Source organism: Myotis daubentonii, chromosome 7, assembly GCF_963259705.1.
Source record: "Myotis daubentonii chromosome 7, mMyoDau2.1, whole genome shotgun sequence".
Taxonomy (NCBI): domain Eukaryota; kingdom Metazoa; phylum Chordata; class Mammalia; order Chiroptera; family Vespertilionidae; genus Myotis; species Myotis daubentonii.
In genome coordinates this window covers 86,247,040-86,269,490 of record NC_081846.1, presented here as the reverse complement: position 1 = coordinate 86,269,490, position 22,451 = coordinate 86,247,040, and the positions used below count along the sequence as shown (strand labels likewise).

Genomic DNA, 22,451 nt, shown 5'->3' with positions numbered 1-22,451 from the left:
ACACATGAATTGACATACATATATATACTTCTCTGTAACCACCACAAACCAACATATATATTTTCAAAATTCCAGAAGGCTCCCTCATTAGCCTTCCTGCTAATAATAGCCCTCCATAGGTGACTGCTATTCTGGCTTCTACCAGTATAAACAGGTATTTTGCCTGTTATTGAACTTTAGTTCCAAGGAACCATACACTATGTACTCTAATTACTCAATTATTTTTTTAGTCTGTCTTGTCCATGAGAATACTGCGGCATGAGGGTTGGGTTATATCTACTTTACTCACTGCTGTTTCTACTATAACAGGACTTAGAACATAGAAGATGCTCAATAAGTATTCAATGAATAATCAAAATAGCATCATTAAGCTTCCTTTCTTGAAACTTTGAAGGGCAAAAGTTATTCTTCAGTAATTATCTTCATCATTATTACAAACTAGAGGCCCAATGCATGAAATTCATGTAAGAGTAGGCCTTCCTTCCCCTGGCTGCTGGCACTGGCCTCCCTCTGGCACCCGAGACTCAAGCTTCCTTCTGGCCGCCAGCAGGCACGCGGGACCTGGGCTTCCCTCGCAGCCTTGGCTTCATCCAGAAGGTTTTCCAGAAGGATGTCCGGTCTAATTAGCAATTACGTTTTTATTATTATAGATAAGATATTCACAATTAAGCCTAAAACTTGGTAATTTGTTGTAGGATTTAGAGCATCCTATACCTAACTAAAAACCAAAAACCAAGCTTCTGTCATTACACTTACATTTGTATAACTAGAAATCAGTTTAAGTAAACACAGAGTTTACATTATGCTAACATCCTTACAAAACAGAGATTGAACTTGAGGATCCATGGCATAGAGATATTCTAGCTCTATAATGTTCATTTATTCTATGCTCACAGTCTAATAAATACTGATTGATTTTCGGTATAGTGAGCCCTCAAACTATTAATTTAACAAGATATTTAAATTTTTTATTTATTGATTGACTAGAGGCCCAGTGCATGAAATTTGTGCACTTGGGAGGAGGAGGGTTAGCCCAGCCTATGCCCTCTCGCAGTCCGGAACCCCTCGGGGGATGTCTACCTGCTGGCTTAGGTCCGCTCCCCAGGGGAACAGGCCTAAGCTGGCAGTCAGACATCCTCCTGGCAGCCCTGGAGCCCTCGGAGGATGTGCAACTGATGGCTTAGGCATGCTCCCCACGGAGAGCAGGCCTAAGCCACAGTGGGACATCCTTAGCATTGCTGAGGAGGCGGGAGAGACTCCCGCCACTGCTGCTGCACTTGCAGCCCATCAACCCGTGTGGCTGAGGGGAGCTACCCCTATGGGAGCACACTGACCACCAAGGGGTAGCTCCTGCATTGAGCGTCTGCCCCTTGGTAGTCAATGCACGTCATAGCGACTGGTTGTTCCGCCGTTAGGATCAATTTGCATATTACCCTTTTATTATGTAAGATTTGAGAGAGAGAGAGACAGAGACAGAGAAAGAGACACAATGATTTGTTGTTCCACTTATTTATGCATTCATTGGTTCATTCCTGTATGTGTCCTGACTGGAGATCGAACTTGCAACCTTGGCATATGGGGACAACACTCTAACCCCATGGTTGGCAAAATGCAGCTCGCGAGCCACATACGGCTCTTTGGCCCCTTGAATGTGGCTCTTCCTAAGCCTTAGGAGTACCCTAATTAAGTTAATAACAATGTACCTACCTATATACTTTAATTTTAAAAAATTTGGCTCTCAAAAGAAATTTCAATTGTTGTACTGTTGATATTTGGCTCTGTTGACTAATGAGATTGCCAACCACTGCTCTAACCAACTGATCTACCTAGCCAAGGCCAGCTAGGTAGTACTCCTGATAGTGCTTTTTCCATTTTAAAAAGTCAGAAATTCTTTACAAAAATTTAAAACACATGTTCTTTGGTATTGATATATTCAAGTTATTTTCTATTTTCAAGATTACTTTGCTATCCATATATCATCAACCAATCCTAACCACCAACTTAGGGGTAACTAATTATTATTCTTTCTAGATGTGTGTCTGAGAGAAAGCACAGAGTGTTGGGTAGAAATAATGATAGTATTTGTACCATGGTTTATTTAGAAGTATGTTTCTTAATTTCCAAATATTTGGAGAATTTAAAAAAAATTATCTTTATTGTTGCAAATATTACAGATGTGCCCTCTTTTCTTTTTTCCCCATTGACCCCCTCCCCTCACACTTCCCCCTCCCCAGCCTTCACTACACTATTGTCTGTGTCCATGGGATATGCATATATGCATATAAGTTCCCAAGTTCATCTCTCTTCCCCCAACCTTCCCACCCCACCTCCCTTCCTCTAAGATTTTTCAGTCTGTCCATGCTTCTATGTCTCTGGATCTATTTTGTTCATTAGATTATTTGGAGAATTGTTAAAGTTATCTTTTTGTCACTGTTTTTAGCTCAACTGCATTGTGCTCAGAAATTATGCATACTCTGAAGTTGTTGGGGATAGTAATCTACATAGAAGTCAAGTTTGCTGACTGTAATTTTAAAACCTTCTATATCTTGCTGATTTTCAGGATGTTTTATCAGTGATTGAACAATGAATATTAGAATCCATCACTTCCTTTTGAAATACATTGTTAAGACAATAAAAGGACAAACCAAAGAGTGGAAGAAAACATCTGCAAATCATATATCCAACAAAAAAACATATATCTAGAATACATAAAGAGCTCTCAAAACACAAGAGCAAGAAAAGAAACAACCAAATTAGACAATGGGCAAAACACCAGAAGAGACATTTATCACAGAAAGTACGATGTGCAACATCATTAGTCATCAGGGAAATGCAAAATAGAACCATGATGAGATAAAACACACCTATTAGAAAATCTTAAGAAACAAAACAAACAGTATCACATGCTAAAAAGGGTGTGAAACAACTAGAACCTGCAAATACTGCTGATGGGGAAACAAAGTGGTGCAATCATTCTAGAAGATAGATTGGCAATTTCACATAAAGCAAAATATGCACGTACCATATGACCCGGCAATCCCACTCTGTGGTTTTTACCCTACAGAAATAAAAACTTAAATTCGTACAAAAACTTGTAAATAAGTGTTTGCAGTAGGTCTATTAATAAAAAAAAAAATGCTGGAAACAATCCAGATGTCCTTCAGTGGGTAACTGAATAAACAAACCACAGTATATCTAGACAATGGAATAATATTCAACAATAAAAAGAATGAACTATTGATACACATAATAACTTCGAAAATCTCAAATTCATTACTGAAAGTAAAAGAAGCCAGTCTCAAAACATAATATACAGAATTCCATTTACAAGACATTTTAGAAAAGACAAAACTAGAGTCCAAAAATAGAGTCCGAAAATAGGTGTAAGTAGAAGGCTGGGCTACAATGGGGCAGTGTGAGTGAGACTTTTTTTGGGTGATGGAACTGTTCTGCATTCTGATTGCAGTAGTAGTTACATGAATCTATACATGTGTTAAAACTCATACAACTGAACACCTCCCCCCCCCACCACCACCGAAAAACACCAACTATTTAGAATATGTTCAACAGTAAACCAAAACATCCCCCTGCTTCATCTCCCCAAATCATTTTTATTTTCCTTTTTATCCTGAAGTTGTCATTCATTCTTTACTTTTATATCCTCTTCCCTTATTCATTTAATCTTCTAGACATACTAACAGTTTTCATTGTGTGAAACATTCCATGTTCTCCAGTTATTTCAGGTCTTCATTCATGCTGACAGCTCTACAGTGAAAACCACTCTCTTTGCTAGTCTTATTCATTCTTCTGGCTTCAGTAAATTATTTCTTCTCAGAAGGCTTCCCTACCTCTGCTCCCAGGTTGGATTAGATATTCCTGCCATATGACCCCATAGCAATCTGTACTTTCCCCTTCGTGACCCCAAATATTTAACTGTTAATTCATGTTCCATTTTTTTCTCCCTCACTATACTGTGAGCTCCAAGAGGGCAAGGCAAATTGATGTTTTGTTCACTAAGTAATCCTTAGTGCCAACACTGCAAGGTACATAACAGAGCCACCACAATGAATGCACTCAGACTTATACACTTTTGCTTCTGATAGTCAATTAAAACCTAAGTATTCTATTTATGTATCCTCTCCTCTCTACTTTTATGTTCCTGATGCCACAAAATTTCCCTTCATGTTTACTTAACATTTGTACATTTTCTTCTTAAGCTTTTCATATCCACACACAACAGAAACAACCTTTCCTGGCTTTTTTTTGCCTGTACAAAATATGTTTCTGGATAACTCTGACCATTTAAAATTTAAATTACTTTAATCCAGTACTCTACATTTAAGACTTTCTGAGAGTTTTACAATCTAATAATTTGAATAACAAAATATCTTACCTTAAATTAATAAATAACATGGTTATTTACGTGTAAAATCCAGCCATGTCGCTTAAAAAAGTAAAGTACAAAGCTTTTGCAGAGCAAAAGATATTGCCAACAAAACAAAGAGGCATTCAACCAAATGGGAGATATTTACAAAGCTCTGACAAGGGATTAAAATCCAAAAAGAATTCAACACTAAACAAACAATCCAATTAAAAAATAGGCAGAAGACCTGAACAGACATCTCTATCATACAAATGGCAACAGACATATGAAAAGATGCTCAACTTCACTAACTATTAGGGAAATGCAAATCAAAACGATAACGATATACCACCTCACACCTGTTAGAATGGCTACTGTTAATTGGACAGGTAATAACAAGTGGCGGAAAAGTTGTGGAGGAAAAAAGAACCCTCATTCATTGCTGGTGGGAATGTAAACTGGTATAGACACCATGGAAAACAGTATGGCGTTCCTAAAAAAATTAAGAATAGAGTTACCACACCCTGGCTGGGTGGCTCAGTTGATTGGAGCATCATCCTGTACATAGAAAGTTGGTGGGTTCAGTCCCATCGGGGTGCATACAGGAGGCAACCAATCAATGTTTCTCTCTCTTTCCCTTCCCCTCTCTAAAAATCAATAAAAACAAATCCTCTGGTAAGGATTAAAAAATACAACACAGTTAGCATACACCCAGCCATTCCTGTTCTGCTTAGCTACCCGAAAAATTTGAAAACATTTATTAGCAAAGATATATATACCTCCTATATTCACTGCAGCATTATTCACGGTGGCCAAGACATGGAAACACCAAAGTGTCCTTCAATAGAGGATTGCATAAAGAAGATGTGGTACATATATACAATGGAATACTGTATTACTAAACCATAGGAAAAAAATTATATACTGTTATTTGCAACAACATGAATGAACCTTGAGAATATTATGCTAACTGAAATAAGTCAGTCAGAAAAAGCTAAAAATCATATGATTTCACTCATATGTGGGATATAAAACTGAAACTCATAGACACAGATAAAAGTACGGTGGTTACCAAAGGGAAGAGAATAGGGGATAGTAAAGGGTAAAGGGGCCAAATATATAGTGATGAAAGATGATTTGGCTTTGGGTGTTGGGTACACAATGTAATATATAAATTATGTTGTATCATAGAAATGTACACTTGAAACCTATGTAATCTTATTAACCAATGTCACCCCAATAAATTTAATTAAGAAAAATAAAAAAAGGTAGTTTAACACTCTTTCTATTTCCTTGATAGCAGTCAGAGATAACAGATAGCAGTCAAAACTACCTTTACAAAACTGATAAGAGCCTTGTGTGGTTCAGTGGTTTTGGTGTCCTGTGCACCAAGAAGTTGCCAGTTCCATTCCTGGTCAAGGGCACATGCACGAGTTGCGAGTTGCGGGATGGAGCCCCGGTAAGGGGTGTGTAGGAGGTAGCCGATCCATGTTGCACTCTCACACTTGCGTTTCTCTCTCTCCCTCCCTCTATCTCTAAAAATCAATAAACTAAAAAAAAAAAAACAAAAAACAAAAAACAAGAGAGAGAGAGAAAACTGATGACTAAAATGACTGAACGTAGTGGTCTTCTTATTGTTAACCACAGTTTTGTTCACATATTAAATATCCACTGGTTTTAAACTTTATTAAAATAAAAAACAAAATTTAGTTACACAAATACTGACCACTATGTTACATTTTAGAGAATCATGTTCAAAGGTAATAGCTTCCAAATAGGGAGTGAGGGTGCCAGGGGCACATTTTAAAGAAAAAAGTTCAAGAGAGACTGTGGCAACCACACCAGAGTCCTGTTATCAGTATGCCAAGGCTGCTCTGATCATGGGAACCCTAATCAGAATGGCCAAGGATTAAGCAGGTGCAAGGCCACAGTGGTCTCCCAGTACGCTGTGCCCTTCTGTAACCCAAATGACTGATATCACTGTTGGAAACTAGCCATCTTTGTCTCTGGAGTAATATTCAGATTACTGACTAGCTAGGCTGCTGGAGTGTGAAGAATTGTGCTGGAGAGATGGAGCTGGGAAAGAAGCTCGGAGGTAGTTACTATGTGAGGCTACAGAGACCAGTGTGCTGGGCAGGGAAGACAGGAGAAGCTGCTGAGGCAGAGAGCTTAGGCACCACTATGATGTGAGGTGCTGAGTCTAGGGCAGTGATGGCGAACCTATGACACGTGTGTCAGGGATGACACGCGAACTCATTTTGGGTGACACACATCGACAGAGACAAAAAATTGCATAATTCAAATATTTGTCTCTCGCAACGGCCAGAGTTGGGCATCACTCGAGTAATATTATTACTCATGTTACTCATGATCAATAATGCAATTCTAAAACCGGATGTAAACATGTACATCGGTGTTGCGTAGCAAAGACACATAGTGAAAACATCCAAGATACATTGTTCCAATATTGACATTAATATAAAAAGGTTTAGAATTGCACTATAAAGAGATTAATCTTTACTCATGACATTTTATTTTTACTCGAGTGACAAAATGCCCAGTTCTGGAAACGGCCTCGTTATTGCCAATATGTGCCTCGGGTAAGCTTCCCGTGCGTTCGGGTGAATTCGGCAAACGGAAGCACTTGATCGCCATGTTCGTTAGGAGACAGGAGTGGGAGGGTTAGAAGAAAAATATATACAGTGCAACAGTGCTCGACAAGACATTCTGCGTGTCGGATAATTGATTACAGCACCATATATTTGTTGGTTATACATACTATCTCTGAATTGTTTTGCACCAGGAGTCAGTGCAACAACACTGCAAAAAGTTAATAGGTAAGAAACCTATCAACCTTTTATAAAAAACGCCGTGATTTCTATTTATTTATTTTTGCAGCCTTGTGATGGAGAATCAAAAAAATAAAAAAGCAAGATTGAATGATAAAGGAAGTAGAAGTAGCAGTAGCCGACCTTTTAAGACATATGGACCAAGATGTACGGGATTGTCGACAGAAACAACAGATCATCGTGCATACTGTGTAATGAAACAGTAGTAAGCAGAACGTGGAATGTAAAGAGACACTTTGAAACTAATCATTGTCAGCTCTTGAAAAAAAGTATCGATGAAAGGAAGGAATACATTTCTAGGCAGCTACACCTCTATAAAAGTCAATCAAATTCCACCATTAAATTTGTAAGATGCTTTACAAATTTAACATCAGTAAGTTACTGTATTGCTCACTCCATAGCTCAACATGGAAAAGCCCTCAGTGATGGAGAATTTATTAAGGAAACATTTCTAAGATGTGCACCAGCTCTATTTCACGATATGAAAAATAAAGATATTATTAAAAGAATTTCTGAGTTACCACTCAGTAGAAATACTATCAAAGACAGAATAATAGAACTTAACAAAAACGTACATCAATTAAAAAAAGACTTAAATAGTTGTAAATATTTTTTGATTTCTCTTGATGAAACTACTGATGTCACATCAAATGTTTGGTTGGCCATTATTGCTAGATATTCTGATGGTCTCACAGTGAGAGAAGAGTTGATAAAGTTAGAATCAGTGCCAATAAGTACATCAGGAAACGAAATATGTAAGGTTGTTATAAAAACATTCAGTGACCTAAACATTGATATCTCTAAAATTGTGTCAGTCACGACAGATGGGGCACCAAATATGGTGGGGAAAAATGTGGGATTCCTGAAATTGTTTATGGAAGCAATTAGACATCCACTTGTACCTTTTCATTGCATTATCCATCAGGAGGTATTGTGTGCCAAATCGGGATTCTCAGAATTGAATGATTTAATGTCAGTTGTAACAAAAATTGTGAATTTTATAGCTTCTCAACCTCTTTACAAGCGAGAATTTTCTGCACTTTTACACGAAGTTGATTCAACCTACAGTGGACTGCTGATGTTCAATAATGTGAGATGGCTGAGTCGAGGTAAAGTACTTGAGCGATTTGTGGAGTGCTTTGAAGAAATTACGGTATTTATTGAGAAGAAGGATCTGGCAAACTTTCCTCAGATCAATGATCGTAAGTGGGTCAGCAATTTGATGTTTTTTACAGATCTCTCTATTCATAATGAATGAACTGAACTTAAAATTACAAGGTTTTGGCAAAAGTATTGACGTTATGTTTGGATACATCAAATCTTTTGAAAGTAAACTAAAATTTTCAAGCGAGATATTGAAACTAAAACTTTTAAGTATTTTCCTCGGATAAAAAAGTATTTCGAGAAGTATGGAGTCCATACTTATGTACCAGAATATAGTAAACTCATTATTTGAACAATTCAGCGAAAGATTTGACCAATTTAGAAGCCTAGAACAGACCATTAAAATAATTAAGTATCTGGATGTAGTTGTTTACAGTTCTTTGGAATTGAAGGATTTCCAATGGATGCAAATTGACGATTTAGAGATGCAACTTGCAGATTTTCAAGGTAGCATTTGGACTCATGTGTTTGTCGACTTAAGGTCGAAACTTGAAAATCTGGAACGAAATCGTTTGAATAATGAAGAAGAGTGCAACTACGAACAAGAAATTTTGAGTACTTGGAACAGAGTACCTGACACTTTTAGCGACATAAAAAAATCTAGCAATGGCTTTGCTAACAATTTTTTCATCAACATATTTTTGTGAGACTTTGTTCTCAGCATTAAATAATGTTAAAACGAACAAAAGAAACTGGCTAACAGATGAAGTTAGTGGCACTTGCTTGGCCTTGAAGTTCACCAAGTATGAACCTGCAATCGAAGAATTAGCAGACAAACTTCAGCACCAAAAAAGTCACTAATTTCTAGTTTTCATACCATTTGATTATCATTGTTTTTATTATTTTTTCCTAAATGTACATTGTTTTTCTGTTTTTGTTCATTTTTTACATATTTTTTGGTTGATTTTTCTTCGTTAAATGGCATTTAAATATATAAAATATATATCAAAAATATAAATCTTTTTTTTTACTATGGTTGCAAATATTAAAAAAGAAAATTATGAATATTTCTATATGTGACACGGCACCAAAGTTAAGTTAGGGTTTTTCAAAATTTTGACACGCCAAGCTCAAAAGGTTCGCTATCACTGGTCTAGGGGCCAGTGTGCAACTGCTCAGATAATGACTGTGGGTACAGAGACTATTAGAGGTGTGACTATGTGGAAAAGGTATCTATTCACCACCCATGTACGGCTGCCTGATTGAGATACTGTTATGAAGGACTGTCTTGTCTAATGGCTTATGGCCACTGGCTTCTGCAATATAAACTCATTCTTACACACCCACAGCCTCTCATGGCTTCTCTAAGACCTGATGTCCAAGGAGGTCCAGCCCTAGGCAGAGGTGGTCGGACCCAACAACTGCATCTAGTGGATGGAAGATAAAGGAAGAACCTGGACTCAAGTTCCCAATAGTTAGTACAGTGGGCAGGGTTCGAGAAGGAACCTGCCCTGGCATAGTGGGGAAGAATTTAGAAGAATATATGGATTCAGAGCAACTCAGAGCACCAGAGCTGAGCAGTGCTCTTGCTGTCTCTGACAGAAACTTACACATTTTAAATGGTGTTACACAGATTTGCAAATCACAAACACTAAGAATGATCACATATAGTAACATTAGGAAAGCAAATTATTCTGTTTTTAAAAAAATATTTTTTAAAATTGGTATCAGGGAGTAATGGGGGGAGCGGGAGGGAGAGAAAGAGGGAGAGAGAGAGAGGAACATCAATGATGAGAGAATCAGCTGCCTCTTGTATGCACCCCAATGGGGGTCAAGCCCACAATCCAGGCATGTGCCCTGACCAGGAATTGAACTGTGACCTCCTGGTTCATAGGTCCACGCTCAATCACTGAGCCATGATGGCTAGGCTCATTGTATTTGTAAAGGAGAGACTGACATAAGCTTCGTGAAATATAAGACTTAGTGCTCCTCTCAGAACATAACCAGGTGAGGCTCTAAAAAATAAATCCATTATATGAAGTAGAACTTTGAATTCTCAAACCATTGTTTGTCTGTGTACATCTATAAATTAAAATAAATTCAAAATAACTAAACAAAACTTATCGCCCTTTCAGGCTGCTATTCTTAGGCTCAGCAATTTGTCCCAAGAGAATGTAAAGCCTATCACCAACATAACCGATGATTACCTATATATTCCCACTTTTCACTGGTTACAGATAATAGCTGTACTCCAGTTACTTCTATAGAAATACAACCTCTTGATAAAATATGAGAAGGAATCCAGGTGTACTAAGAATAGCCACTCACAAATATCCTTGTGGCAGGAGGATATAGTCTTTTGGAAGCAGCTACGTTTGACTCAATTAAAAAAAAAGAGTGCTGTGGGGAAGCTAGTGATCATAATTCCACCTTTTTAAAAAAGATTTTTTAATTGACTTTTTTAGAGCGAAGAGGAGGGGGAGAGAGAAATATCCATTGGCTGCCTCCTGCATGCCCCCTACTGGGGATGGAACCCACAATCCAGGCATGTGCCCTGACTGGGCATCGAACTGGCAACCGCTCAACCAACTGAGCAACACCAGCCAGTTAATGAAGGGATTTGGGGGGAAGGGGACAGCCAAAAGATATTAATATGCTTCATTTGTGCTTTAGAAATAAAAATGTTTAACATCACTAAATGATGAAAGTAAAATAAGTGTGGTGAAAGCATCTTTTATGATAATGCTTATCAAAAAAAGTTAAATATATAAAAAACTACTTTTACTATAACTTAATCTTTATTTTTAAAATAAAAATTCTAAAGGTACCGTCTCCTATGCTCTGCAGAAATTATCATGATTACAAAAATCACTTCCTTGAAGAAAAATAACATCAAAAATCTACTTCAACCATTTTCATTAGGTATTGAATCTTAAGGGAGTGTGAAAATACTTACACTTTAAGGAAATTTTCAGGGTAACTATATTGGCAGCACTTTCTAGTTACTACATTTGTTACCTAATGCTATTAGGCATTACTATGTCAATAGAGCCTAACTCATCAATATCAAAGTAAGATTTCTTCACTTACCCTTGCATAGTGGAATTCAACTCCATAGAGTTCTAAGGTACGTGCTGTGTTCAGGTAATTAAATTCTGCTTCTGCAGGAGATAAGCCTCTGGAAAGACATCATTAGGTTAAAAATTAAATCACTCACAAATATGGCCAAAGTGAAAAGGCTATTTATCTGGACACTTTTCAGCATCCTAATTAAATCTTTTACAAAACACCATGCATGACCACCCCTCTGAGTTATGTACAGTAACATCTAACTTATCTGGAGGGTACATTTTCAGTAACAATACTTTGTACAATATTTTCTTATTTTTGAAAAATATAAGAATCATTAAGTTTTAAAATTTCACAGCTACTCCTTTGGCTGTAAGAAAGTCACTCATTCCCAGACATAACTTAGTGTGTTTGTATACATTAGCATTTAAATTACACAGATTGCTTCTGAAACACATAGATTCTGAGACAAACTCTTGGGCAGTGTTTCTCAGAGAATGGTGCACAGACAGGCATTGATTCATAACAAATATAGGAACTGAGAGAATCAGAGTTTTATAGAATTTTGGTGGAGTAATTTCATGTCTGTTGAATCTAACAAAAAAGTGGCTTGTAATTTTTTGTCTTTATTTCTGCATTTTACTTTTCTATTAATTCATTTTTATTATATACTACTAGAGGCCCGGTGCACAAAAATTTGTGCACTCGGGGGGAAGGGGGGGGTCCCTCAGCCTGACCTGTGCCCTCTCGCACTCTGGGACCCCTCGGGAGATAACGCCCTGCTGGCTTAGGCCTGCTCCCAGGTGGCAGAGGGCAGGCCCAATCCCTAGGTGCAGCCCCTGGTCGGGCTCAGAGTAGGGCCAATTGGGGTGTTGGGGCGCCGCCCCCTGATATGCACAGAGCAGGGCGGATCGGGAGGTTGCGATGCCAACCTCAGTCATGCTCAGGGTAGGGCCGATTAGGGGGTTGGGGCACAGCCCCCTGTCACACTCAAGGCAGGGTCGATGGGGAGGTTGCGGTGCCATCCCCTGTCACACACAGACCAGGGCCCATCAGGGGAGTTGGGGCTCCTTACCCTGTCACGCACGGAGCAGAGTCGATCAGGGGGTTGGGGAGCTCCCCACTATCACGCACAGAGCAGGGCCCATTAGGGGGGGTGGGGAGCTGCCCCGTCAGGCACAGAGCAGGGTAGATCGGGGGTTAGGGAGCTCCCCCCTGTCACGCACAGAGCAGGGCCAATCCGGGGGTTGGGGAGCTCCCCCCTGTCATGCACAGAGCAGGGCCCATCAGGGGGTTGAGGAGCTCCCCCCTGTCACTCAGAGAGTAGGGCCGATAGGGGAGTTGGGGCACTGCCCCCTGTCACACACAGAGCAGGGCGGATCGGGGGGTTGGGATGACGCCACTGTCACTCAGGGCAGGGCCGATGGGGAGGTTATGGCTCTACCCCATCACACACAGAGCAGGGCCCGTGGGGAGGGGAGGGGGCGTTGTGGCGCCGCCACTCTCACACTCAGGGCAGGGCCGATGGGGAGGTTATGGCTCTACCCTGTCACACACAGAGCCGCAGGGCAATCAGAGGTTGGGGAGCTCCCCCGTATCAGGCACAAAGCAGGGCTGATCAGGAGGTTGGGGCGCCTTCCCCTGTCACACAAAGAGCTGCAGGGCGATCAGGGGGTTTGGGCGCTGCCCCCTGTCACGCTGATCCCAGTGCCAGGAGGCATATTACCCTTTTACTATATAGGGTAGAGGCCTGGTGCATGGGTGGGGCTGGCTGGTTTGCCCTGAACGGTGTCCTGGATCAAGGTGGGGGTCCCCACTGGGGTGCCTGGCCAGCCTGGGTGAGGGGATGATGGCTGTTTGCAGCTGGTCACATACCATTCAGGGTGGGGGACCCCATTGGGGTGCTTGGCCAGCCTGGGTGAGGGGATGATGGCTGTTTACAGCTGGTCACACACCCTTCAGGGTGGGTGTCCCCACTGGGGTGCCTGGCCAGCCTGGGTGAGGGGATGAGGGCTGTTTGCAGCTGGTCACACACCCTTCAGGGTGGCGGTCCCCACTGGGGTGCCTGGCCAGTCTGGGTGAGGGGCTGAGGGCTGTTTTCAGGCTGGCGGGTGATGGAAGCTCCCAACCGCTTTTTTCCTTTTTTAATTCTGGGCCAGCTTTAGCTCTGAGGCTCCAGCTCTTAGGCCTCCGCTGCTGAAAGTAGGTATCTGGTTTGTTTCGGTTCGAAACAATGTATAACTCCAGCTCTGACTCCAGCTCTGAGATCCCAGCTCGCTGAAAGCTGGATTCTGGGTTTTTTTTTAGCTTCTATATTTGTTAAAATGTTTCAAACTGCAGGCTCAGAGGCCTGCAAGGCAGGCGGGGAACGTTGATTTCCTCCGTCACTGAAGCAAGCAAGCCTCATGTTAGTTTCAAGCTGCCTGGCTGCTGGCCGCCATCTTGGCTGACAGTTAATTTGCATATCGCCCTGATTAGCCAATGGGAAGGGTAGCGGTCGTACGCCAATTACCATGTTTCTCTTTTATTAGATAGGATAGGCCCAATGCATGAAATTCATGCAAGAGTAGGCCTTCCTCCCCCTGGCTGCTGGCACCAGCTTCCCACCGGCACCCGGGACCTGGGCTTCTCTCTAGCCACCAGCAGGCACCCAGGACCCGGGCAGCCCCAGCTTCGTCCAGAAGGTCGCCTGGAAGAACGTCCGGTCTAATTAGCATATTATGCTTTTATTATTATAGAAGATTTTAGAAGTATTGTTCCATGACAGAGTAGAGAAAAATTAGTCTTTCGCAACAGATAGTAAACATCCCCTGTGATTCTTATAAACACAAGTTTTAGAACTATAATTTTAAATGCCTTTAAAAACTGACTTACCTCTATATTATATATACTGTTCTAACAACCTTAGTTATCTGTTGTTATCAAACTACAGCAGAGCAAGAGAAGCAAATTACAATAACAAAGATATAAGCCTAGCATTCACTACTGATACTAAAAAAAACCCCAACAGCCTTCCAGTTTATGATAAAAATGAGATTCCTCAAAAAAAGCAGATATATTTCAGATCGGTCTACAATTCAATTAAGCTAAATATTCTATCTTTCCCACACCATCCCTAGTTAAACTAGATGATTCTATTTTTTTCTTTGTTTAAAGAGTTGAAGAATCATTTCTTTAAACCAAACAGAAATATATAATTAATACCTTGTTAAATGTATAATCTTTTTCCTTGCAGGGGACTTTTCATTATTGGTAAATTTTTTATAAATTGGGTTTATCTTCAAATCCTTGATTTGGATATGCTATGTATAGAACTTTCATTATAAATGACATTTACTTTTAGACCAAAATAGCTCCCTTACCACATTAGGCCAGTTTTAAAATTCTCATTCAGGAGTCTTATTTTAGATTAGGGTCCGCAAACTTTTACTGGAGAGAGCTGGCTTTCAGGCCCTATGGTCTCTGTTGCAACTACTAAATACTGCTGTTATGTGAAAGCAACCACAGACAACATGTAGACGAATGAGGGAATCTGTGTTCCAGTAAGTACTCATTTATGGACACAAATTAGGATTTCTCAATATGTCATGTGCCACAAAATGTTATTATTTAAAAAATTTTTTCCCAACCATTTAAACCATACAAACCATTCTTATCCCATGGGACATAAAAAATAGGCAGTGGGCTATAGTTTGCCAATGTGTATTAAATAAATAAGGCCATTACCAAATAAATTTTCTTTAATAGTCAGAGCTAACTCTGACTGGTGTGACTGAGTTGGTTGGAGCATCATTCTATACACTGAAAGGTCTTGCACATAATCCCAGTCAGGGCACATACCTAGGTTGTGAGTTTGATCTCCAGTTGGGACATGTATGAAAGGCAACCAATCGACATTTCTCTCTCACATCAATGTTTCTCTCGCTCTCTCTTTCTCCCTCTCTCTCTAAGAATCAATTAAATAAAATGATAATAATAATTACTATTAGAAAAAAATAATAAATATAATAATAACTAATATTTCTTCAGTGCTTAATATGTGCTAGGCACTGTCTTGAATACCTTATGTATAAATTTGCTTAATCCCTACAATAACTTCAGAGGTTATTATTATTTATTATTCCCAATTTACATATGAGGAAACAGAGACATAGAACCATCTGGATAAGGTTACATGATAGTATGTAACCTTACCAGAATTCCAATCCAGACATTCTGGCTTGAGTTCACACTCTCAGCCAATATGCAACACCACCTTAACTTCTACATGAGTAATTTGAATGGTATGTTAAAGCAAAACTGATCTCTGACCCAATAAACAATATTACCTTCTATTCAAAACAATAGCTCTCTTCTTGAAAAAGATTATGTAACAGAATATTAGACATAAAATATCAAAGTTGAATGCTGTAATGAGTGAAAAATGGCTACTATCTTTAAAGGGCTATTTTTTTTTTTATTAATTAAGTACTATATAAAGTTCCTTTTCTCCTCTTGGCTCATTATTACTGAAAAAAAAAAAAAAGTCCCTTCACACAGCTAAAAACGGAAAGAGAATTGGTAAGGAGAAGGTGAACATATGATTAGTATTCTAAAATTTCTGGCAACTTTATATAATAAAAATCATCTTAATATCTACACTAATAAAAGAGAAACATGGTAATTGGCGTACGACCGCTACCCTTCCCATTGGCTAATCAGGGCGATATGCAAATTAACTGTCAGCCAAGATGGCGGCCGGCAGCCAGGCAGCTTGAAACTAACATGAGGCTTGCTTGCTTCAGTGACGGAGGAAACCAATGTTCCCTGCCTGCCTTGTAGGCCTCTGAGCCTGCAGTTTGAAACATTTTAACAAATATAGAAGCTAAAAAAAACCCCAGAAAACCAGCTTTCAGCGAGCTGGGATCTCAGAGCTGGAGTCAGAGCTGGAGTTATACGTTGTTTCGAACCGAAACAAACCAGATACCTACTTTCAGCAGCGGAGGCCTAAGAGCTGGAGCCTCAAAGCTAAAGCTGGCCCAGAATTAAAAAAAGAAAAAAGAAAAAAAGCGGTTGGGAGCTTCCATCACCCGCCAGCCTGAAAACAGCCCTCAGCCCCTCACCCAGACTGGCCAGGCACCCCAGTGGGGACCGCCACCCTGAAGGGTGTGTGACCAGCTGCAAACAGCCCTCATCCCCTCACCCAGGCTGGCCAGGCACCCTAGTGCGGACCCCCACCCTGAACCAGGACACCTTTCAGGGCAAACCAGCCAGCCCCACCCATGCACCAGGCCTCTACCCTATAAAGTAAAAGGGTAATATGCCTCCCAGCACCAGGATCAGCGCAGCTGAGAGGCCTCCCGGTACCGGGATCAGCATGACAGGGGGCAGCGCCCAAACCCCCTGATCTCCCTGCAGCTCTGTGTGTGACAGGGTGTGGGGCCACCACCTCCCTATCCGCCCTGCTCTGTTTGTGACAGGGGGCAGCGCCCCAACCCCCGGATTGGCCCTGCTCTGTGCGTGACAGGGGGTGGCGCCACAACCTCCCCATCGACCCTGCCTTGAGTGTGACAGGGGGCTGTGCCCCAACCCCCCAATCGGCCCTACCCTGAGCGTGACTGAGGTTGGCATCGCAACCTCCCAATCTGCCCTGCTCTGTTCATGACAGGGGGCGGCGTCCCAACACCCCAATCGGCCCTGCTCTGAGCCCGACCAGGGGCTGCACCTAGGGATTGGGCCTGCCCTCTGCCACCCGGGAGCAGGCCTAAGCCAGCAGGGCGTTATCTCCCGAGGGGTCCCGGACTGCGAGAGGGCACAGACCGGGCTGAGGGACCCCCACTTCCCCCCGAGTGCACAAATTTTTGTGCACTGGGCCTCTAGTATTTATATAAAATATAAAACTTTATTTAATGAAAAGATTATAGCCTATCTGGTGTGGTTAGTGGTTAGTGCGAGGCCCTGCACACTGAAGGGTCGCAGGTTCGATTCCTGGTCAAGGGCATGTGCCTGGATTGTGGGTTCTCTCTCCTCTCCCTGTCAGGGTGCATGCAACCAGTTGACATGTCTCAAATCAACATATTTTTTCCGCCCTCCCTCCTTTCCACTATCTCTGAGCAGCACTGGAAAAAATTTCCTCATGTCAAGGTAAAAAAAAGTTTATATAATGAAAACTAGCAATTCTATATAATAAAAGGGTAATATGCAAATTGACCCTAACAGCAGAATGACTGGCAATGATTGGGCACTATGACACACACTGAACACGAGGGGGCAGATGCTCAATGCAGGAGCTGCCCCCTGGTGGTCAGTGCGCTCCCACAGGGGGAGCTCTGCTCAGCCACAAGCCAGGCTGATGGCTGCCAGCACAGTGGTGGTGGCGGGAGCCTCTCCTGCCTCCTCAGCAGCGCTAAGAATGTCCGACTGCAGCTTAGGCCTGCTCCCCGCTGGCAAGTGGACATCCCCTGAGGGCTCCCGGGCTGCCAGAGGGATGTCTGACTGCCAGCTTAGTCCGATCCCCCAGGAAGCGGGCCTAAGCCAGCAGGTGGACATTCCCCGAGGGGTCCTAGACTGCGAGAAGGCACAGGCTGGGCAGAGGGACCCCCCTGAGAGCACAAATTTTTGTGCACCGGCCCACTAGTTTTATATAATAGCAAATAAATTTCTGTTTACATATAACTTTATGGTTCTTAGTAAAAATGAAAACAAGTCTCATATGAAATAAGCAATGATTTTTCTTTTAAATAGATCAGCTATATTTCTTTTTTATTTATTTATTTATTTATTTTTTTTTTTTTATTGCTTAAAGTATTACAAAGGGTATTACATATGTATCCATTTTATCCCCCCGCCCTAGACAGTCCCCTAGCCTCCCCTATCACCCAGTGTCTTCTGTCCATTGGTTATGCTTATATGCATGCATACAAGTCCTTTAGTTGATCTCTTACCCCACTACCTCCTGCCCCCCAACCCTCCCCGGCCTTCCCGCTGCAGTTTGACAATCTGTTTGAGGCAGCTCTGCCTCTGTATCTATTATTGTTCAAAAGTTTATAATGGTCTCTATTGTCCATGAATGAGTGAGATCATGTGGTATTTTTCCTTTATTGACTGGCTTATTTCACTTAGCATAATGCTCTCCAGTTCCATCCATGACGTTGCAAATGGTAAGAGTTCCTTCCTTTTTACAGCAGCATAGTATTCCATCATGTAGATGTACCACAGTTTTCTAATCCATTCATCTACTGATGGGCACTTAGGCTGTTTCCAGATCTTAGCTATGGTGAATTGTGCTGCTATGAACATAGGGGTGCATATATCCTTTCTGATTGGTGTTTCTGGTTTCTTGGGATATATTCCTAGCAGTGGGATCACTGGGTCAAATGGGAGTTCCATTTTCAGTTTTTTAAGGAAACTCCATACTGTCTTCCATAGTGGCTGCACCAGTCTGCATTCCCACCAGCAGTGCACAAGTGTTCCTTTTTCTCCACAACCTCTCCAGCACTTGTCGTTTGTTGATTTGTTGATGATAGCCAGTCTGACAGGTGTGAGATGGTACCTCATTGCTGTTTTGATTTGCATCTCTCGGATGATTAGTGACTTTGAGCATGTTTTCATATGTCTCTTGGCTTTCTGAATGTCCTCTTTTGAAAGGTGTCTATTTAGGTCCTTTGCCCAATTTTTGATTGGATTGTTTATCTTCCTTTTGTTAAGTTGTATGCGTTCCCTATAAATTTTGGAGATTAGGCCCTTATCAGATATGTCATTGGCAAATATGTTTTCCCACACAGTGGGTTTTCTCGTTGTTTTGTTGATGGTTTCTTTTGCTGTGCAGAAGCTTTTTATTTTGATGTAGTCCCATTTGTTCATTTTTTCTTTAGTTTCAAGTGCCCTAGGAGCTGTATCAGTGAAGAAATTGCTTCGGCATATGTCTGAAATTTTCTTGCCTTTGGATTCTTCTAGAATTTTTATGGTATCCTGTCGTACATTTAAGTCCTTTATCCATTTTGAGTTTATTTTTGTATATGGTGTAAGTTGGTGGTCTAGTTTCATTTTCTTGCATATATCTGTCCAATTTTCCCAACACCATTTATTGAAGAGACTATCTTGGCTCCATTGTATGTTCTTGCCTCCTTTGTCAAATATTAATTGAGCATATTGGTTCGGGCCGATTTCTGGGCTCTCTATTCTATTCCATTGATCTATATGCCTATTCTTGTGCCAGTACCAGGCAGTTTTGAGAACAGTGGCTTTGTAATACATCTTGATATCTGGTATTGAGATCCCACCTACTTTGTTCTTTTTCAGGATTGCTGCAGCTATTCGGGGTCTTCTTTTATTCCAGATGAATTTTTGGAAAATTCGTTCTAGATCTCTGAAGTATGCTGTTGGTATTTTAATGGGAAGTGCGTTGAATTTATAGATTGCTTTGGGTAGTATGGACATTTTAATGATGTTGATTCTACCAATCCATGAACACGGTATGTTCTTCCATCTGTTTATGTCTTCCTCTATGTCTTTTTTCAACGTCCTGTAGTTTTCTGAGTAGAGGTCTTTTACCTCTTTAGTTAAGTTTATTCCCAGGTAGCTTAATTTTTTTGGTGCAATGGTAAACGGGATTGTTTTTATAATCTCTCTTTCTGAAAGTTCACTATTGGTGTATAGAAATGCCTCAGATTTCTTGGGGTTAATTTTGTATCCTGCTACATTGCCAAATTCATGTATTAAGTCTAGTAGCTTTTTGATGGAATCTCTAGGGTTTTGTATGTATAATATCATGTCGTCTGCAAATAAGGACAGTTTTACTTCCTCTTTTCCAATTTGGATGCCTTTTATTTCTTCTTCTTGCCGAATTGCAATGGCTAACACTTCCAGTACTATGTTGAACAGGAGTGGTGAGAGGGGGCATCCCTGTCTTGTTCCTGTTCTTAGGGGAAATGGTGTTAGTTTTTGTCCGTTGAGTATGATGTTGGCTGTGGGCCTGTCATATATGGCTTTTATTATGTTGAGGTATGATCCTTCTACTCCCACCTTGCTGAGAGTTTTTATCAAAAATGGGTGTTGAATTTTGTCAAATGCTTTTTCTGCATCAATTGATATGACCATGTGGTTTTTTTCTTTCAATTTGTTTATGTGATGTATCACGTTTATTGATTTGCGGATATTGTACCATCCTTGCATCCCTGGGATAAATCCTACTTGGTCATGGTGTATGATCTTTCTGATGTACTGCTGGATCCGATTTGCTAAGATTTTGTTGAGGATTTTGGCATCTATGTTCATGAGGGATATTGGCCTGTAATTCTCTTTCATTGTGTTGTCTTTACCTGGTTTTGGTATTAGGGTGATGCTGGCTTCATAGAATGAGCTTGGAAGTGTTCCTTCCTCTTGAATTTTTTGTAGTAGTCTGAGGAGGATAGGTTTTAGTTCTTCCTTGAATGTTTGGTAAAACTCCCCTGTGAAGCCATCTGGTCCTGGGCTTTTGTTTGATGGAAGCTTTTTGATGACTGCTTCAATTTCTTCCATAGTTATTGGCCTGTTGAGATTTTTAGATTCTTCCTGATTGAGTTTTGGAATGTTGTATTTTTCTAGGAATTTGTCCATTTCCTCCAGGTTGTCTAGTTTGTTGGAGTAAAGCTGTCCATAGTATTTTTTAACAATCATTTGTATTTCTGTGGGGACTGTTGTTATTTCGCCTCTATCGTTTCTGATTTTATTTATTTGGGTCCTCTCTCTCTGCTTCTTGGTGAGTCTGGCTAGAGGTTTATCAATCTTGTTTATCCTTTCAAAGAACCAGCTCTTGGTTTCATTGATTTTCTGTATTGGTTTTTTGGTCTCTATGTCATTTATTTCTGCTCTAATCTTTATTATCTCCTTCCTTCTGCTCACTCTGGGGTTTTCTTGTTGCTCTCTTTCTAATTCTTTGAGTTGTAGAGTTAGATGATTTACTAACATTTTTTCTTGTTTTTTGAGATAGGCCTGTAGAGCTATAAACTTCCCTCTCAGGACTGCTTTCAATGTGTCCCATAGGTTTTGGGTTGTTGTGTTTTCATTGTCATTAGTTTCCAGGATGTTTTTAATTTCTTCTTTGATCTCATTGGTAACCCAATCAATATTTAATATCATGCTATTCAGCTTCCAGGTGTTTGAGTATTTTGGGTTGTTTTTATTGTAGTTTATTTCTAATATTATGCCATCGTGGTCTGCGAAGACGCTTTTTATGATTTCAATCTTCTTGAATTTGGGGATACTTTGCTTGTGACCCAGTATGTGGTCTATTTTTGAATATGTCCCATGAGCACCTGAGAAGAACGTATATTCTCTGGCTTTGGGGTGAAGTGTTCTGAAGATGTCTATTAAGTCCATCTGATCTAGTGAATCATTTAGGATTGCTATATCTTTGCTGGTTGTTTGTCTATAGGACTTATCCAGTGCTGTCAATGGTGTATTAAAGTCCCCTACTATGATTGTATTGTTGTCGATCTCTCCTTTGAGATTTTCCAGGAGTTTTTTTATGAATTTGGGTGCTCCTACATTGGGTGCATATATGTTTACCAGGGTTATATCTTCTTGTTGTATTGATCCCTTTAGTATTATGAAGTGGCCTTCCTTATCTCTTGTTAAGGCCTTCACTTTGAGGTCTATTTTGTCCGATATAAGTATTGCTACCCCAGCTTTCTTTTCCTTTCCATTTGCCTGAAAGATATTTTTCCATCCTTTCACTTTCAGTCTGTGTGAGTCCCTTCTAATGAGGTGGGTTTCTTGTAGACAGCAGATGTATGGGTCATGTTTTTTTATCCATTCAGCCACTCGATGTCTTTTGGTTGGAGCATTTAGTCCGTTTACGTTTAAAGTTATTATTGAAAGGTACTTGTTTGTAGCCATTTCTTTTTTTGTGTGGCTGTTTTCTTTCTGAGCTTTTTATTTCTTATTTTTATATCAGTCCCTTTAGCATTCCTTGCAATGCTGGCTTGGTGGTGACAAACTCCCTTAGCCTTTTTTTGTCTGTGAAGCTTCTTATTTCCCCTTCAAGTTTGAATGATAGCCTTGCTGGATAGAGTATTCTTGGATTCAGTCCTTTGCTTTGCATCACT

General features: G+C 40.5%; 1 protein-coding gene across 10 annotated transcripts in view; it reads right to left on the bottom strand.

Moving 5' to 3' along the window:
• Nucleotides 1-22,451, bottom strand: part of PTPN4 (protein tyrosine phosphatase non-receptor type 4) — a 230,908-nt gene that overhangs the window by 123,662 nt on the left and 84,795 nt on the right. For all 10 annotated transcript variants that reach the window (XM_059704692.1, XM_059704696.1, XM_059704697.1 and 7 more), the window contains one exon: nt 11,407-11,494. In XM_059704692.1, coding sequence (XP_059560675.1) covers nt 11,407-11,494 — 88 coding nt within the window. The remainder of the gene's footprint in view (nt 1-11,406; nt 11,495-22,451) is intronic.